This window comes from Bradysia coprophila, chromosome III (assembly GCF_014529535.1).
Source record: "Bradysia coprophila strain Holo2 chromosome III, BU_Bcop_v1, whole genome shotgun sequence".
NCBI lineage: Eukaryota > Metazoa > Arthropoda > Insecta > Diptera > Sciaridae > Bradysia > Bradysia coprophila.
In genome coordinates, this window is record NC_050736.1 from 4235800 (window position 1) to 4252709 (window position 16910).

The 16910-nt window shown below is 34.8% G+C and overlaps 3 protein-coding genes across 9 annotated transcripts in view; 2 read left to right on the top strand and 1 right to left on the bottom strand.

Moving 5' to 3' along the window:
* Window positions 1–4299: 4299 nt before the first annotated feature.
* Window positions 4300–5478, top strand: LOC119078659. The gene is made up of 2 exons (XM_037186296.1): window positions 4300–4338; window positions 4401–5478. Exons 1-2 carry the CDS (start codon window positions 4306–4308, stop codon window positions 5391–5393), a joined length of 1026 nt encoding a protein of 341 aa, XP_037042191.1. The 5' UTR covers window positions 4300–4305; the 3' UTR covers window positions 5394–5478.
* A 102-nt stretch (window positions 5479–5580) lies between these two features.
* LOC119078650 lies at window positions 5581–8196 on the bottom strand. 4 transcript variants are annotated; one of them, XM_037186280.1, is made up of 11 exons: window positions 7952–8196; window positions 7709–7888; window positions 7431–7649; window positions 7186–7371; window positions 7004–7127; window positions 6748–6953; window positions 6540–6692; window positions 6401–6500; window positions 6146–6346; window positions 5916–6100; window positions 5581–5861 (listed from the first exon to the last, which is right to left on the bottom strand). In XM_037186280.1, the coding sequence occupies exons 1-11, from the start codon at window positions 8103–8105 to the stop codon at window positions 5644–5646; spliced, it is 1926 nt and encodes a 641-aa protein (XP_037042175.1). In that variant the 5' UTR covers window positions 8106–8196; the 3' UTR covers window positions 5581–5643. The 4 variants fall into 4 exon arrangements, with proteins under 4 accessions (XP_037042175.1, XP_037042164.1, XP_037042153.1 ...); XM_037186269.1 differs by having other exon boundaries at window positions 5916–6092; window positions 6147–6346; window positions 6401–6692; XM_037186258.1 differs by having other exon boundaries at window positions 5581–5858; window positions 6401–6692.
* A 724-nt stretch (window positions 8197–8920) lies between these two features.
* The window catches only part of LOC119078660 (forkhead box protein P1), a 103959-nt gene continuing 95969 nt past the window's right edge, over window positions 8921–16910 (top strand). For all 4 annotated transcript variants that reach the window (XM_037186310.1, XM_037186328.1, XM_037186319.1 and 1 more), the window contains exon 1: window positions 8921–9454. In XM_037186310.1, coding sequence (XP_037042205.1) covers window positions 9425–9454 — 30 coding nt within the window. In that variant the 5' untranslated portion in view covers window positions 8921–9424. The remainder of the gene's footprint in view (window positions 9455–16910) is intronic.

Below are 16910 nucleotides of genomic sequence, written 5' to 3' on the forward strand. Positions count from 1 at the left end.
ATAAGTTATTTTTTCTGAAATGCTACTTGGGAAGAGACCTAGCTCATGCTCCGGTGAACCGAATTTCAAAAACTTTTTTTTTCCCTTATTGGTCCGGTCAATACCTATCTAATAAAGCAAAATCCATCTAAATACGTTCAAATTTGGCCAACCTACAAGCAAAAACGGCTTACCGCCCTGTACCTAGCTCACACCAAGGGGTCTAACTCACGAGTCGGTCATCCAATTTTTTATAAACTTTTTTTGTAAATACCTTTCATTTGACGTATCACTTACAAGTGAAGCAAAATTTTTATTGCGGATTCGTCATCTATGAACATAGGCAAACACTTTGCCCTTACCGTCTGCTTCAAATTCCATCAATTACACACGGCATCGTAATACTATAAGCCCCTTCGTACTTCGTACGGGGCTAACAAATAAACATCGAACTAACTTCGTCTCTGTGTTAAATAGAGAAGTTTATATGTTAAACAAATAACATGAAAGATTTCATCCACCTTCAATCTATCGACAATCCTTAGATCAAAATCAAATCAAATAATGAATTCTATAACACATCTAAATGATATATTTCGCGATGAATTACAAATTTTCAGACATTTTCAGAATTGAATTGGATTTGCTAGTTAAAGGTTATGCGGGCAGAACCAATTCGATTCTAATTGGGGAACGAAAACCGGGACCGAAATCCGAAATCACATTTTCGATTTTTCTCGTTCACTAAACTTATAGGAGTTTTCTGGGTCGAAATTTTTTCTTTGATGATTAATGTGTAATTGTGCCCGGACGGAAAATTTCTTCTAGCGAGTCTCTAACAGGCATGACTCTTTAAATGTCAAATTTGTCCTTGCAAGCACCCTTTTATTTGTGCGATCCAAGTTATAGCAAAGGTAGAAAAGTTTCACTAACATTCCCGGAAATGACAATGAATCACTCGCAATTACGGAGCAGAATATCATCGGGCTGTGTCTTGCTTCGACCATAGCTAGAGCATCTTACATCATTTGCAATAAAAGAGCATAAGATGAAAGCAATGAGCGTTCATCTTTGCGAAATTAAATTCAATTACCTTGAAATTCAATAGATTTTTCAAAAATAAATCCTTCTAGAAGAAGAAACATGAGTGAAAATCAGGTTAACCAAAAGACCGGTTTTTTAGCCGTTTATCGATTCGGTTCAAATCGGTTTCCATTTATGTGAAAAGACAAAACGTAATTTGGAGTAATTGAAATTAAGTTCAGCATTATAGATTAAAGTTGAAAGCGTTTTTTTGATTTAAGTAATGGGAAATCTTTTTTTGTCAGCAAAATTATTCTTTTTTTGCAGCAAAATTATTTTTTTTATCAGCAAATTTATTCTTTTAGTTCAGCAAATTTATTGCTATTGTGACCAAATTTAATTCTTCGTCTGCAAATTTATTTTTTTGAAGCAGCAAATTTAATCTTATTTTGTCAGCACATTTATTTTTTTGCAATCTGCAAAATTAAATATTTTTTTAGCTATTTTTTAGCAGCAAATTTATTTATTTCTATCAGCAAAGTTAATACTTTTGTCAACAAATTTATTTATTCGTCATCAGCAAAATTAATTGTTTATTTTAGCTATTTTTTAACAGCAATTCTATTGATTTGCAACAGCAAATTTATTCTACTTTTGTCAGCAGATTTATTTCTTGTCATAAGCAAAATTAATTGTTTATTTTAGCTATTTTTTATCTATTTTTGGTGAAATGGATTTTCATATATTCTTTTCGTCACTAGTGGTGAAATGGACACCAAAACCCAATGCTTATCGATCAACACCTCTAACCATTCGGCTATTGATATATAATCGCAGTGTAACAATTTTCAAAAGTTCATTTTTCGCAGCTGGTTGCAGAAAACGTTGTTTGCAACACGTTGTGAAAGTGGTAGTTTTTGTCACATGCTTCGCTCGCTTCGCACGTTTGATAACATTACATCTAGTGACACAAACTACCACTTTTCGCAACTAGCTGCAGAAATTACTATTTCACGTCTTACGTCAACGTAAATAGTTATTGACACTACACGGACAATTCATTTCTTTTTACGAAATGGATACCAATTTTCATTGCACTTAAAAAGCGTTTTAACACGTCGAGCGATCCGGCCCATTGCCCCGGAGCGAAGCGGAGGGCCGCAATGCGAGCCGGGCGCCGGAACGGTGTCGGTAACTTAGGAGTTAATTTTTTTTCTCTCGCATCGTCTAATAATTAGTCTGTGTAATTCATTGCCCATAAAGAGCGTTTTAACACGCCGAGCCATCCGTAAACTTAGTTAAAGTGAAATTATTATGAAAGGTGTGCATCCTAGAAATTACGCATAGCGAAATTACGAAGCCCCATTCAAATCGAGGGATTAATGCTTTTTTAGGCACTAGGTGTGTAGATTGTCACTCGATACCGCAGGTCGAGCGTGACAATACACATCGTGTGCCTAAAAGATCTATCACCGAGTTGTGTACAACGTTTTTCGAAATAAAGGCAACGGAAAGTTCCACTTTTCGTCGCTTGTTGAGTTGACGTTTTCGTGTTAGTGGTGTTAGTGATATAATTTTATATGTCCAACTGCGGGACATATGCTGATTGAAGATAGTAATTTTCCTACTTATAAAAAAATAAATTTGCAATTGAAACACTAATAAATTTGCTGACAAAAAGCAATAACTTCGAGGTATTAATTTTGCTGTTCGAAGGCATTAAAAGTGCATATTACAAAACAATAAATTTGCTGACTACAAAGTAATAAATTTGCTGCCAGGGATTTGCTGCAAAAGAATTATTTTTGCTGCTTAAAGTCAGTAATATTGCTGCTCAGAAAGCAATAAATATGCTGTTCGAGTACTAATAAGTTTGCTGAAAATAAGACTAATTTTGCTGATACAAAACACTAAATTTGCTGATAAAAAAGATTAAATTTGCTGCTAAAAAAAATAGATTTGCAGAAAAAAAGAATAAATTTGCTGATGAAATAAATAATTTTGCTACTAAAAGAATAAATTTGCTGACAAAAAAATAGATGTCTTTAAGTAATTACTATAAAAAAAAAATCGGTAGAACTGGACTCCAATTGTTGGAATGAAGCCTCCTACACCATCATAAAAATTTTCCCGTAGAATGGACCCGTCTAAAGTTATATTCGCATTTGGTAAATTCAGTGTAATTTACGTCACTGTTTTCTATTCCATTAAATTCGAAAATCAAATGTTTGGTCGTACTCGCGAATTGACACCATGCCTTCGGACATAATATTATGCACCTCTTGCCAAAAATGTTATCGAGACGTGTGGGCATTGCTGGTCGAGCCGAAGGCGAGAACCGTAATTGCCACACGTCAAGATAACAATTTTGGCAAGAGGTGCAGACATTTTTTTATCTGCCGAGAACGGAGATAAACAAAAATGCTCTAGAGGGATGTTCTAGGCAGATAAAAGTAATAAATCAGGTATTTATGAGGCTGTTCTTGATTATTCAGCACCTGCTCGGTAAGGAAGTCATCTTCAAAATAGTCAGAATCAACATCCATCTGTGACCCATTGCCTTGACCACATAGAAATACTTCAAATAAGGCTAGAAATACTTCAAATAAGGCCGCTTACGGCACAATCCCATTTCAGTAATTTTATACATTTTTATCTATCTATGTACGTCACACAGTAACGTTCGAATCGGAAGTAAATTTGATATTTTAATCAGAACTCGTAACACAGTCGAATGCAAATTTTAGATTTTCATAGCGCCACGAAGTTCGTTAATTTGTGATAAGCAAATCAAGGTAAGGTGGTCTAACGGTATTGGCCTTATTTCAAAAATTGCAGAAAATTTCCGTTGTCAATTTTTTTTACATTTCGCTAGGGGAATTTTTTTTGACAGTTTGTTAAAATACTGATGGAATATGGAATACATATGTAATCACAGCCCGAAAAGTACTCGTATTACTTCAGGACTGCATTGATTTATTTTGAATCGGGTCCAATTACGTGAATACAGAATATGATGTAAAGTATATCCACAGCTTTGTTAAGTCTATTCATTGATTGGCTGCTTACCTGTTTTCGAAGAGGATGTCGCTTGATCTGAAGAAAGGTCCGAGGCTGATTCTATTTAGTGTTTTTTATTGTGTAGCTTTGAATGGAAACTCGCTTTGTCGATGTAATTTACTATGATATCGATTTAGTATTAGCATAACGATAAATTCAAACTAGAGCACACTTGTGATAATGCTGTCAGTTATATATAAGTACGACTTAGACTTACTTATTTTAGTAAGACGGTTAATTACCATGAAGGTGGTAGCAGTTCTACTTACAATATTCGTAAGAAAATTTGTAAAAACAAAATAATTAGCAAATTCCAATCACATTTTCTTTTTATTTAGCCACTGATATTGTGTCAAAACTTTGATAAGGCCAATGTTGGTGTGACTTTCGGACCATACACAAAGACGATACAAAAGGAAAATGGTTTAATACCAGCTTTTAATTCATATTCAAGAGAAGAACTAACGCGTATGTTGGCTGTAGTAAGCACCAAGTTCAAACACATTACAACAAATGACGTAGGCATCGCTAGCTTTAACATAACTATACCAGTGAGCTATGCCGACTCCACTGCTTTGATACCACAAGCAGCTGCTTTTCTTAACAGGGAAAGAAATGCAAATGTTATTGACGTTGCGATTGGTGTTTTTCAAAATGAAAATGAAAATATTCAGAATTCTGAGGTAAATCTAGCCATTGATGTGGCTCAGGACGCTAACGGACGTTTTCCGAACACCGTATGGGGTTTGATATTTACAAACGATTACGTCAAGGATGGAAGAACAGCAGAGAAAGTGTTGGATTTGATTAGCAACAATAAAGATAGAGCAAGGTTATACAACTTGAAAGTCGGTACAAGAGTGAGCACCTGCGATCAAATACTGGATATTGAGTCGGAATTATATGAAATTTTATCAGAAATTGCGCAAGAAATTGACTTTATCATGTGCAATGTCTACCCCAATAGTAGTGTTGTGCAGGATGGCAGTCAACAAGCTGTCGATGCTGTTGGAAATTTCATTTTATCTGTAAAGAATGTCTTCAGGAATATCAACGAAAAGATTGATGTTATGATCGGCGAAACTGGCTGGCCAAGTGAAGGATTATCGCTCAACGGATCACCGAATTCAATCAAGAATTTTCAAGCGTATTGGACGGGAATGAATGAATGGGCGAAAAGGAATTCAATTCGCACTTATATGTTTGAAGCCTTCGACGAGCCGTACAGAAGTGTCACCACAAGTGACGCTCACTATGGCTGGTGGTACCGACAGAGTAATGATGACGAAGTTTATGTGGAAAAGACAACAAATGTTCATGTACGCGGGTAGAGTTGTGTCAAGACCATGAAATAAATGTATTCGAGTTAAATATTTGTCCAGCTTTGCGCAATATTGAGGAAAACGCGCATTCTGCTGAACCAACACTCTCTCGGAGAGTATTGCCTGAACGCAAAAATTTATGGTTATCAAATCCTAGGAACTAGAAAACCAACTTACGAATAACCAAGGTCCTCGCTAAATTTACACAGTCACACTATAATCAAATTCGGTTAATTACACAAGTTATTCCATACTCAATTTACTGATCGTTCTCTGGACTCGTCGGGGCATTGTCTGGATCATTCAGAGGATTTTTAGCATCAGTGTCCGTATTAGTGTCACGCCGTTCTCGAATATTTTCTGGAGAATCACGACGAATTCGTTTTCGCGACTGTATCGCATCCTGCAAGTCTTGTTGTAACTTGGCCAATTCTCGTTGTTTTTCGAGTTGTTTATATTTGGTTCGAGTTTCAGCTGCTTAAGATATGTATCAATGGTTAATACGTGCACATTTTTGACCAATAAACAAACCTTGTCCACGCTTCGGTTTGGTCGACGCAAGTCCATGAGTTCGTAACTTTGGTCCCAATAGATCACGCTGATATTCTGGTATATCGTGCTGGCGTTTTCTTATCGCACCAAATTTTTGATAATCCTCAATATCTCTACGTCTTTGTTCGTCTATGTCTACTCTCGTAGCTGTTGCTTCTGGTGTTGAAAGAGTAAATCAAAACCTCTTCAATTCTTTTATGAAATATTTACCTGAACTGTGTGGCATTGGTATTGTTTGATCAGGAAGTCGCACTGTTCTAACATTGTCTTGAAATGGATTGACAGTGCGAACTTCTGCACGTCGACGTTTACCAAGCTCTTCATATTCTTTTAGAACACGAGCTGTCTTTTGATCTCTTTCTGCAATCATTTCTTTCGATTGTGTAGTTCTTGCTTCACTAGTTGTCACCCTGGTCGTTTAGAGTTAACAAAAATGTGATTTGAGATTTGCTTTATGTTCTTACTGGTTGTTGTCAGAGTCATTGGGACGTCTTATCTTACGTGAAGTAAAAGCTTCTTGCAATTGCTGTCTCATCATATCTACCGTCCTCTGTTTTTCAAGTTCTTGAAATTTAGATGGCGTTGCAGTTACAGTCGAGGGAACCTTATGATCCGGTAATTTTGGTCCCTTCAAGTCACTTTGATATTCTGGAAGGTCATACAATCTCTTCCTTATTGCTCCAAATTTTTGATAATTCTCCACATCTCTGCGGCGTTGATCGTCCACATCTACCCTTGCAGTCGGTCCCCGGATTTCTATTTTAACAAAACATTAAAAAACAATTGGTAAACAAATAACGGCAACAACAACGGGACTGTGGGGGTCCAATAGTTTGAGGCGGAAGAGTTATCGTTCTAACTCTTTCTTCAAACGGATTTACGCTTTGCACTGCATCACGACGACTTTGGCCTAGTTCTTCATACTGCCTTAAAGTAGTTGCTACACGTCGATCTCGATCTTCGATATTTCGTCTTCGTTCATCTGAATCTCTATTTTGTTGTCGAGGGTTGTTCGATCTGCAGAGTAGGTAATGAGCATCATAATAATATGTCGTCGATTAATATACCGATCATTATCAGATTGATTGTTAGGATTCGTGTTGATCAAAGACAATGCCTTCTTCATTTGTAGTCTCAATTCGTCCATCCTCTTCTGCTGTGCAAGCTCCTTGTAGATAGACTTTGTATTGTCTACGCAAGCATAGGACAAAATGACGAAATTTGTAAGATTTAGAAACGCTTTCGTAACCTTTTGTCTTCGCTCGTGACGTAATGGGGAGTTCATGCTCAGGTAATTTTGGTCCCTTTAAGTCACGCTGAAATTCTGGTAGGTCATGCAACCGTTTCCTAATTGCACCGAATTTCTGGTATTCTTCTATATCTCTTCGACGCTGTTCGTCAAGGTCAACCCTCTGAGCTGTAGTTTCGTGCGTTCCTATAGGTTAATCAACCATTAAAATGGAAACCTTAACAAACAGTAATTTTGTGCACAACGAGACTGTGGCTGTCCAATAGTTTGAGGCGGAAGTGTTATTGTTCTAACTGGTGGGTCGAACGGGTTAATGCTTTGTACGGCGGCACGTCGATCATCTCCATGTTTTTCAAATTGCTTTAAAACATTTGCTGTCCTTTGATCCCTTTCTTCAATATTTTTTTTACGTTCAAGTAGCAGTCGCTTCTGTTCGGGTGATGGTGAGGGTATGGGTGGCATTGCTTGAATTTTATATGTTGCTTTAATCGCAGAATAGTTCACATAAACAAAAGTCGTTTACCCAGATGCGGCTCTAGAAGTAGATTTTCCCACTTCCGTAATTTGCTCAACACAATAATTGCTATTAACTCGGATCTCAATGCCTTTGCCACCTCGGCATACACCAACAAATCATTAAGCTTTTCAGCCATCTGTTCTCTACTTTCAGGTTCCAGATACTTGAATCTTCTTATAATTTCCTCTGACGAGAAAAGGCAAATTTATTATCTACAATCTTCAACTAATACCAGGTCAATGGTAATACCTTCCCTAATCTTCGGTTCAAATGGTAAGTCTTCATGGACTCTACTTTTTTGGTATTTGCTTGGTATGGGAATCCTGTTTTTAGCCATGAGTAAATGAATGCCCTTGATTGCTTGAATGCATTTTGCCTTTTTCCTAGCAAAGTCTTCTTCCATCTCAACAATAAATGAAAATTGGTCTTAAAGCGATACTTTTAACAATTTTGAAACAAATTTGTCGTTAAAAGATTTGAAAGATTTGTGAAAGATTTACTTCATAGAAACATTGATGTAAAATTGATTTTTCATCATTTTTCAATCAATAATTACTCATTATGTCTCTATTGGGTTCATTCATCATTTGAAAACTAAAAAAAAAACCATTTTTCATATCTAGGACCCGAAAAGTGCGCACTTTTTTCCGTCCAATATGAAAAATACTATTCGTACCACGGACTAAAAGTCTTTTTTAGCGTATTCGATTCCTCGCCTTCGGCTCTGTCTGGAAACTTCTCACACGCTAAAAAAGACTTTTAGTCCTAGGTACGAAATGTACTATTCCATTGACCGAAATCCTCGAAGGTTTATTCGGCGCTACATTCGATGGAAAAATGATTTTTCATCATTTTGATGCTTTTCATCAGTTTTTTTTTTGCTTACCCACGTAATTTATGAACGATCTCATATAAACTTCAATGAAATTCTCACACGTATTTTTTGCGCCCCTTCTACATATTACTCCGACTACGGCTCCGGAAAAGCTACTATAGAGAGAATAAAGCCTACATTCCAACTCATTTTGACAAGTCCTGCAAGTCAGTTTCATTGTTTTAGCACTCTCAATTCCTCTCAATCGCATAACAGTTCACAGTCTGCGAAAATAGAATCAAAAGGGAGAAAGGTAACGTGCGCGGTTTTGATTTTATGAAGAACGAGGGATAATGTAACCGACGATAAGAACTCAAAACCAGTATAATATATACACCGGTGTATTTCGGTCGGCTGTATTGCAAAAAAAAAAGCATATTTTGACGAAGAAAATTCGTAAAAAAACATCGCGTTGATTTCGTCTGAGACATTGTGTGGTTTGTGGAAAATTGAAAACGTGGTTCTAGAAGGCGGTTTGAGTGTTATTTGAATAGAAAACCAAAAGTTTGCTGCAATATTAGGTGTACGACTATATATTATGTGGCTATGCATATACTTATATACAGATCAGTATTTCGCATATATTAAGTCTCAGACATAAATAATGGTTTACGATGCGCTAAGTAATACACTTATGTAAATGATGATAGATTTTGGCGCAATTTTGAAATTTGATTAGAACATTATTGATGGTGATAAATAGATTGATAAATAGATAAGAATTTTATGAAAATGTGGCAATTGTGGAATTTATAACCAAAGTTAAAATTTACATTGTTTCGAGAACTGCAACCGAATTATTTAATTGATTTAAGTGAAACTAAAAATTATTTCATTTTGTGCCAAAAATGATAGAATCGAAGTGGCGACAAGTAAAGGTATGTAAAACAGTCATTTACAAAAAACAAAATTGTGTGATCAAGTAATACTACAGTTGCGATTGTAAGGCTTAAATAGAAAATATCTTCTAAAAACCTTCTAACGTGTTGTCAGTGAGTGATATCATAGACATGTCTCTAGTGTTACTACTAATGTTGCCTGTAAATGGTATGCTTTATTGGCATTTCTGCTCCACTTTAAAACGTTTCACAAACTACCACGGAAAAAACACTCAAGACTCTATAATGTGAGAAATTATCTTTCACCAACATTCAGTCATTATTCTTTTCCTCGCTACTATATTGAAATAGGCAAACTTTTCACAGAATCCTATCTAGTATAATTGATGCATTTGTACCATCAATTTATTTCCCATTAATTTAGTGTCAAATCGTCTTCTAATGGATTTGTGAAGGGCTTGGTCTAAAAGACACAAATTTCAATTAACGCCTCGAAAGATCCAACTGGGTGCTCTTTCGTCCGTTCAGCATCAGTACATAAATGCACAATAAGAAAAATAATAATAAATAAAACACAAAATACAGTAGAAAGGGCGTTCTCTAAAAAAAACCCTGACACATGAATTTCATATTCGCATTCACGCAGACAAAAACACCAGCATCTCACAATAAATTTTCAGTAAAGTTGTCCTCGCTTATGTACAATTTTAAGATACAGTGCATAAAATGCTCAAAAAATAAAATATTGATCACGTATCCAAAGCAACACTATTATTGTTGTGGAGGCGAGCTCTTTAAACAGAACAGCCAATTGCATAAGAATATCGGCGCACTCTGTCCTTGCTTTGCCATTTTCCATAACGTCTACTATTCGTCTCAGGTGAATACGCTTTGTATAGCAATATTCTTGTTGTTTATATACCAAAAACTCATTCCACATTGTTATGTTTTGCTTTTATATGCAACTTATTGTTTATGTACAACAAACTTGGTGCGGCAAAATTTTACAAGACTCAGCTGCATTTATCCCGTCAACCAATCGCTTTCATGTACTATGTGGATTAAGAATGTTGCAGAGGAGACGGGATTATACTGTACTAGTTGTGGTACGTTGTACATATATGCACTCATTTTACTTATTTACAAAATGAGAGACTATGAAAAAAAAACACGTAGAGTATCCCAGCCAGGCATTTCTTGAATATAAATTCAAAAGAAAAACCTTCTTTAGCAAAATTGCACATAGACAATTCTACTCCAAATGTATATAGCAACAAAATAAAAACAAAACTAAAAACAGTATACGACGACTAGACCATGCACCACAAGAGACACAACATCTTCGTCGATTATATATCAAATACTGAATTGGAAAAACCTTCCACCCAGCCAGCATATACACATTCGAATCGTTTTCTCAATGTAAATGCTTCTCTGCGAGTATATAAAACAATTTTTGCTGTTTTCTTTGATAAGGAAACTCTACTGGCTGATGTGTACCGATAGAGAGGCTGGAAAGCGCATGGAAGTTTGGAAAACTGGGCGGTAACGAAAATTTTCCGAAAACGCTTACACAAAAAATTATATTAAAATAAACTCCGTTATATTTTTGCAAGATTATTATATAAACAATGTTAAATAAATAATTTTTTGGCGGGCAAAACGTACCTTTCGACTATATAACATAAACAATGTGAAAAATCATTACGAACGGAATGTATAAACGGAACGGTTTACACCAAGTAATTTTTCATTAGCTTGAATAAATTTTTGAACTTTATGCAACTTTGGTTATTTGTTGCTAAATAGTTTAATTAATTTTTTTTAAATGCATTCGACTTTGTTCTTCAACGACAAAATTTCTAAAATTCACTTTTGCCTGAATTTGTTGTTGGTTTAAGGTTTATGACGTTGCGGTAACGTGTTATCCACTCACATCACGGTGGGAAAGTCAAGTGAACTTAGACATGGGTCATTGGTTTTTTTTAACTTGTTATCTTGCACACTTGGAATTCGATTGTGATATACACTGGGTTTTTTATCGTTCCAATGGTTTGATAAAATATCGATTTTTAATCGAAAGAAAATTTGAACCTAAACTAAGGTCGAAGTCGAATACATTAGTGTGAATTGGAAATTTTAATCACCTGCAAGAACTCATTCGCAAATAGTCTCTTACGAACGCTATCATACGTTATTTATCGAACGAGTTCAGGAATAAGCAACAACATCTGGCTGTTAATGTGATCTTGAAAAGACTTAGAGCAAATGAAGTAATAGACCCAATTAATTGATATTCTTGCCGCCTGTGACATGTTACCGTTCATAATTATTTCAAATCGTTTACTGGGTTTTCGTTAAACTGTAATGAGTAATGAGTTTCACGGAGAATTCTTCCATTCCAAGATTGGATATCTTGCAGACGGATGACTATTGGCATGGGATAACTTGGCACACGGTGCTAAAACAACGCATTTTTCAACTACGTAAAAGGTAAACTCGCACACGATTTTTCGCTACCAAAATTTTGTAAAAGGAGTCATTAAGTCGATGACATGGCTAAAAAGCATTTGCAGCAATAAACTTGCGTGTGCGAGTTCACCTTTTACGTAGTTTAAAAGAGCGTTCTTTTGGCACTGTGTGCCAGATTTCCCGATGCCGACTATTTATTGATGAAAGGTTAAAGAAAATCAGGAGATTAGAAAATTGGTGAAATCGATAGTCAAAATGCAGTGTACCATTTACACCATTTGTATCATTTTCTACTGATATCTGAGAAGTAGAGACTTTAAATAAAAAAGGCAAAGGTTCAGCAAAGGTTATGTTAGAATGGCCATACTTCGAATTTTGGCGATTCCTGAAGGGCCTCTTGCATTTTTATATGAAAGGAGAGACCTATTTTAATTTTACGGGCTTTTTCCCGATTTCCCCGAATTGCCTATTGGTAACAAGTTCGGCACTGGTTCAGTGCCTTGACAGGTCCCGAAAATTATTTCGTTTATGTAGCTGAAATGATTGAAGTTGTTTCTGAGGTATGTAGTCGGTTGAGACGTTAACATTAAGGACGATGGATATTTAATTAATTTAATTCTAAATTGTAGAAGAATTGTTGGGTTGTGGCCTAGAAAGTCTACACTCTTGGTTGTCATTTCTCAAAATGATTTTAATCAAATTTTAAAATTTTAAAACTAACTAACATCCTTCCCTTTCAACCACCATGACAAATTGATCGATTTTTGAAGTGGAAGGAGTATCTCTTCATATAAATATACTATTTATTACTTTGGTTATTGGATTATATTATAAGGAGAAAACATGAATTCCAAGGGAAGCCCCACTATTTGTTTATGATTCAAATGTTTTCTCCTCAATTCTACAAATGGAAAGCACTACTGAGCCTTTCAAATAATCACTTGTTGAGGATGACAAAGAAATCACTGTGCTTTGGCTAGAAAATGGGAAATACAACAGAAGTAGCAAATTGAATACAACAATAATTCGCTTCCCATGCCGAAAATGCTGATAGAAAAGATCTTTGGCTTATTTCGAAATTAAACTTTAATTTTAAACTTTCACAGACGAAAAACATATCACGTATAAAAACATCGAATCTGTTACTTCTTTTGATATGCACATTTTCCACAGAATGGTTACATGAGTCTTAACATGAATTTTTACTAAATAAGATCGAACGTATCTGAGCTCTTCGCTGTTGTTTTACCTGTCGACAACAGATGAATAGCCGTCCGTATTCCAAACGTTGAGTATATCTTCTTTTGCTCTATCCACAATTAAGGGTCAACAATAGTGTTTGACTACAACCAGTTTGTCATTATTATTTGTGAATCAGCTGGTTCATCTGAACTTAAAATTTTAGAATATTTGCAATTATGAATAGTGCAGTGACATTTTGTATTTGTCATTTATCAGAATAACTTCATGAAAATAAACGATATTCATAAGATAGTCATGTAAATACGAATTTTCTTCGTTGTCTTCCACCCATTTCCAAACTCCATCTCCATAACATAATAATAAAAATAAAACAAAAATATTCAATTTTATCATCCAATATACATGTCGTTATACCTTACCGATTCATTTTATCTTATCAGGTAGTTTGTATTCCGTTGCAAAATCTAACATTCTTAAAGAAGAAAAAAAATGAACGATCTGAAAGGTGTGAATATATACCTAGGAAAAACATGTTTTATAGTCTTGGAAAATATGCTCCCGACCATATTCGCACTTTTGTTCTTTTCTTTTGGCTCCTTTTCGTTTTCCTTTTTTTTGAATGTCTACAATAATAATATACACAATATTTTACCCTTGGGGTGCTTAAAAAATGGCACTCATAAAATATAAAATAACGAGCACCTGAAAATTGGCACTCATAGATTTTTATTAATATGTCATTTTCGAATGAGAATAAGATGTAACAAATATGTTGGGGCGTCGTCGTCGTTGGTTTTTGTCGTTGTATGTAGTAAATAGGAGAGATTTCAAGTGTTTCTAGTACATTCGCAGTTTCGTACGAAGTACAGTGGGCAATTAGCCTTAGTTTGCCATTTGCAACACCTGCAATTCTTATCGAGGAGCATGGAAATCCGAGGCATAGCCGATGTAAATAAAAACACGAAAACGATACTTTTCGTTTTTATCCCGAGGTATGAAGTGGATATAACCTGTTTAGGGCGTCGAAAGTAGTGCTTGAAACATGATTAGTACTTATTTGTCTATACCTAGAGATATCCAATCCATACAAACCATTGGTTGTGTCCTTAAACAACATATCTTGAATAAATCTTAAACTATTTTATTTTATTTATTGAAGGTAAAATTAGTAAAATCGGTAAAACAGGTCCAGTCGAAAAAGTTTTTTTCATTAAAAAGGAAATGAAAGAGATTGCCTATACCAAACAAGAAATGAAATTTGGATAACTGGATCACATGCTACAGCTTGGAGTGAGGCCAAATCGTTCATTGCATGTGAATTTAGTAGACCTGATTCGTTTCTAATGAGTTTTCGTTTATTTGAAACGTGGAGGAAGTTAGTAAAGAAAAAGAAACTAAAAACTTCACTTCGTTTAGGGCTCAGCACTTTTGTTTTCCAAAAATATAGTACTTTATCATCATTTTTGTTAACTGAACCGAATCGACGATTTAGGATCAGTTCAGTGATTCTATAATTGCACCAAAATTCCTCACGAGTACTTGTGTGAGTCTCTGATTTCATTTTTTCTTCCAAACCACTCATATATGTATTCGTTCGTCTTTACTAGAACCCAGGGACTATTTTTGAGAAATTTTGAGAAATTTGAGAAATTATTGAGAAATTCTTTGAGAAATCTTTGAGAAATTTTTGAGAATTTTTTTATATTTTTGAGAAATTTGAGAATTTAGAGAAATTTGAGAAATTTTTGAGAAATTTTTTGAGAAATATTTGAGAAATTTTGAGAAACTCGATTTCTCAAAATAGTCCCTGCTAGAACCTGCTTCATTCTAAATCTTGTAACGCTTTGAAAGCAAAGGAAAATTTAAAGCACAATTTTTAGCAAGGCCTACTAACTATCTGCACTAGGATGCACTATCTAACCCCTTAAAATTACCATGTAAATGCTTCACAACCACACTTTTTTCTACAACGATAAAAGTAAGCTGGTGTAACTACTTGGTTCCACCTTATAAATAAGTAAGAGTACCAATGGACTCTGAACCATTCTTTCATTTTATCTTTAAAAAATACATTAGCTGGATTCCAAACGCGCTACAATTAATTAAAAACGACTGAAAAAAAACAATAAAACAATAATACAATTGTTTTAAAACGAATACAACAAAAAACATCTAGGCTAGTACATTAGACCTATTTTGTTCATCGGTGCACCAGATCTCATGAATTTCATTCTTCATTAAAGAAAACACAAATTTCGAAAATCAAATCGTCGCATAAATAAAACAGATTTTTTTACGAGAATAACTTATGGGTCATTAGGTCGGTATTGTCCATCTATATAGATGTATACAAACTTGACCTCAGGAATTTTATTCCTCGTTGATTGAATCCGATTTTGTTCATAATTACTCATGTGATTATGTGTTACATTTCACATAAAACCGATCATAGTGCACTTCAAGACATATTTTCTGGCGTAAGACCCTTGACTAAACCACAGAGTTGTAGTAGAGAGATGACATGGTGTCGTTGTCATTTTTAAACATGTTTGTATAATCATGTAATATTTGGGTGCCGATTAGCATCAGCTTGTCATCTCTCGAGTACAACTCTATGAAGAATATCAATGGGATTAAGACAAACACTACAATAACAAAACAAAAAAAAAAACAGAGTTTAACTAAACCTGCAACGTATTTCTAAGACTATACACTGTCATGCACTTATCATATAAAAGGTTGAAAGCTGTACGAATTACAGATTAATTGGTTCACAAAAAGCGCAAACCTACCAAATAAACAGTTAATAAAATATTTCCCAAAATACTTGGTTGCGTTTCCTCTGATGCCACACTTAAAAAGTCAATGTGAATTTGATGTTTAAGTTTCGACCTCACTAACCCTCTTTTCTATGTTATTACCTCCATTAAATTATGTTATATTGTGCGTTTAAACGAACACTCCGCACTGAGCCATACACACTGTCGGGTGTTTTTTTTTTCATTCTTTTGCTTCACGCAGCAGGCATTTTCCCCATGATACTTCCCTTTATGCAGTTAAACATTTTCATTTTTTTAGGCTTATTTTGATGAAAAACGTGAGAGGTTAAACGAAACTTATTCGAAATGATATTCCATTAGTGCGTTGCTTTTTGGTACAAATAACGATGAAATTGCAAATATGGAAATAAAGTGGTTAAAGCTTTTATGCGAACCGAAGTGATGTTTTCAATTAATTTGTAAGTATTTTGATATTTATTGAATTAATCAATGGAACCACTTGAAAAAGAACAACATTATGTTGAATGGTCTGCTTGTCACATACATCTGTTATCGATAACGAGGACAAAAATAATGACAAGATCTGGCATGGCAGAGTAAAAGTAACCCAGACTTCCTCATTTGACGTTTCAATAATGAACCGCTCCTGCCAGGTTTACTTTTACTCTGCCGTGGATCTGGGTAACATGGGCCTTTATATAGTAAAAAAATAAATGTTAAAAATTGAAGTACAAGTTTTGTAATCAACCAATTAATAGCACATAACGTCCGACGTCTCAAATTTTTATTATTTTTTATTCTTCTTCGGGTCGGGCCATATAATACAGTTCAAAAAACTTTATTTCTTCAACTTTAAAATTTTTTATTGACCACCCTGTATTTTCTACAGGGTGACTTTTGAGGGAACTTCTGTCCGAAATTTAATTATCTAACGAAAAGTCGAAGAAACAATATTTTTTGCATTGATATCTGAGGCATAAATGCTAAAATCTGCGGAAAAATGAGAAAAAATCGATTTTTTACAATTTCGGACCACCCTG

Bases quoted from the DNA above. Each gene is read 5' to 3' on its own strand.
- LOC119078650 (XM_037186250.1), bottom strand. From the start codon at position 8,105: ATGGAAGAAGACTTTGCTAGGAAAAAGGCAAAATGCATTCAAGCAATC. The intron at 7,889-7,951 runs GTATTACCATTG...TTTTCTCGTCAG, and splicing joins TGAACCGAAGATTAGGGAAG to AGGAAATTATAAGAAGATTC. The intron at 6,954-7,003 runs GTATATTAATCG...CCTACTCTGCAG, and splicing joins AATCAATCTGATAATGATCG to ATCGAACAACCCTCGACAAC.
- LOC119078659 (XM_037186296.1), top strand. From the start codon at position 4,306: ATGAAGGTGGTAGCAGTTCTACTTACAATATTC. The intron at 4,339-4,400 runs GTAAGAAAATTT...CTTTTTATTTAG, and splicing joins CAGTTCTACTTACAATATTC to CCACTGATATTGTGTCAAAA.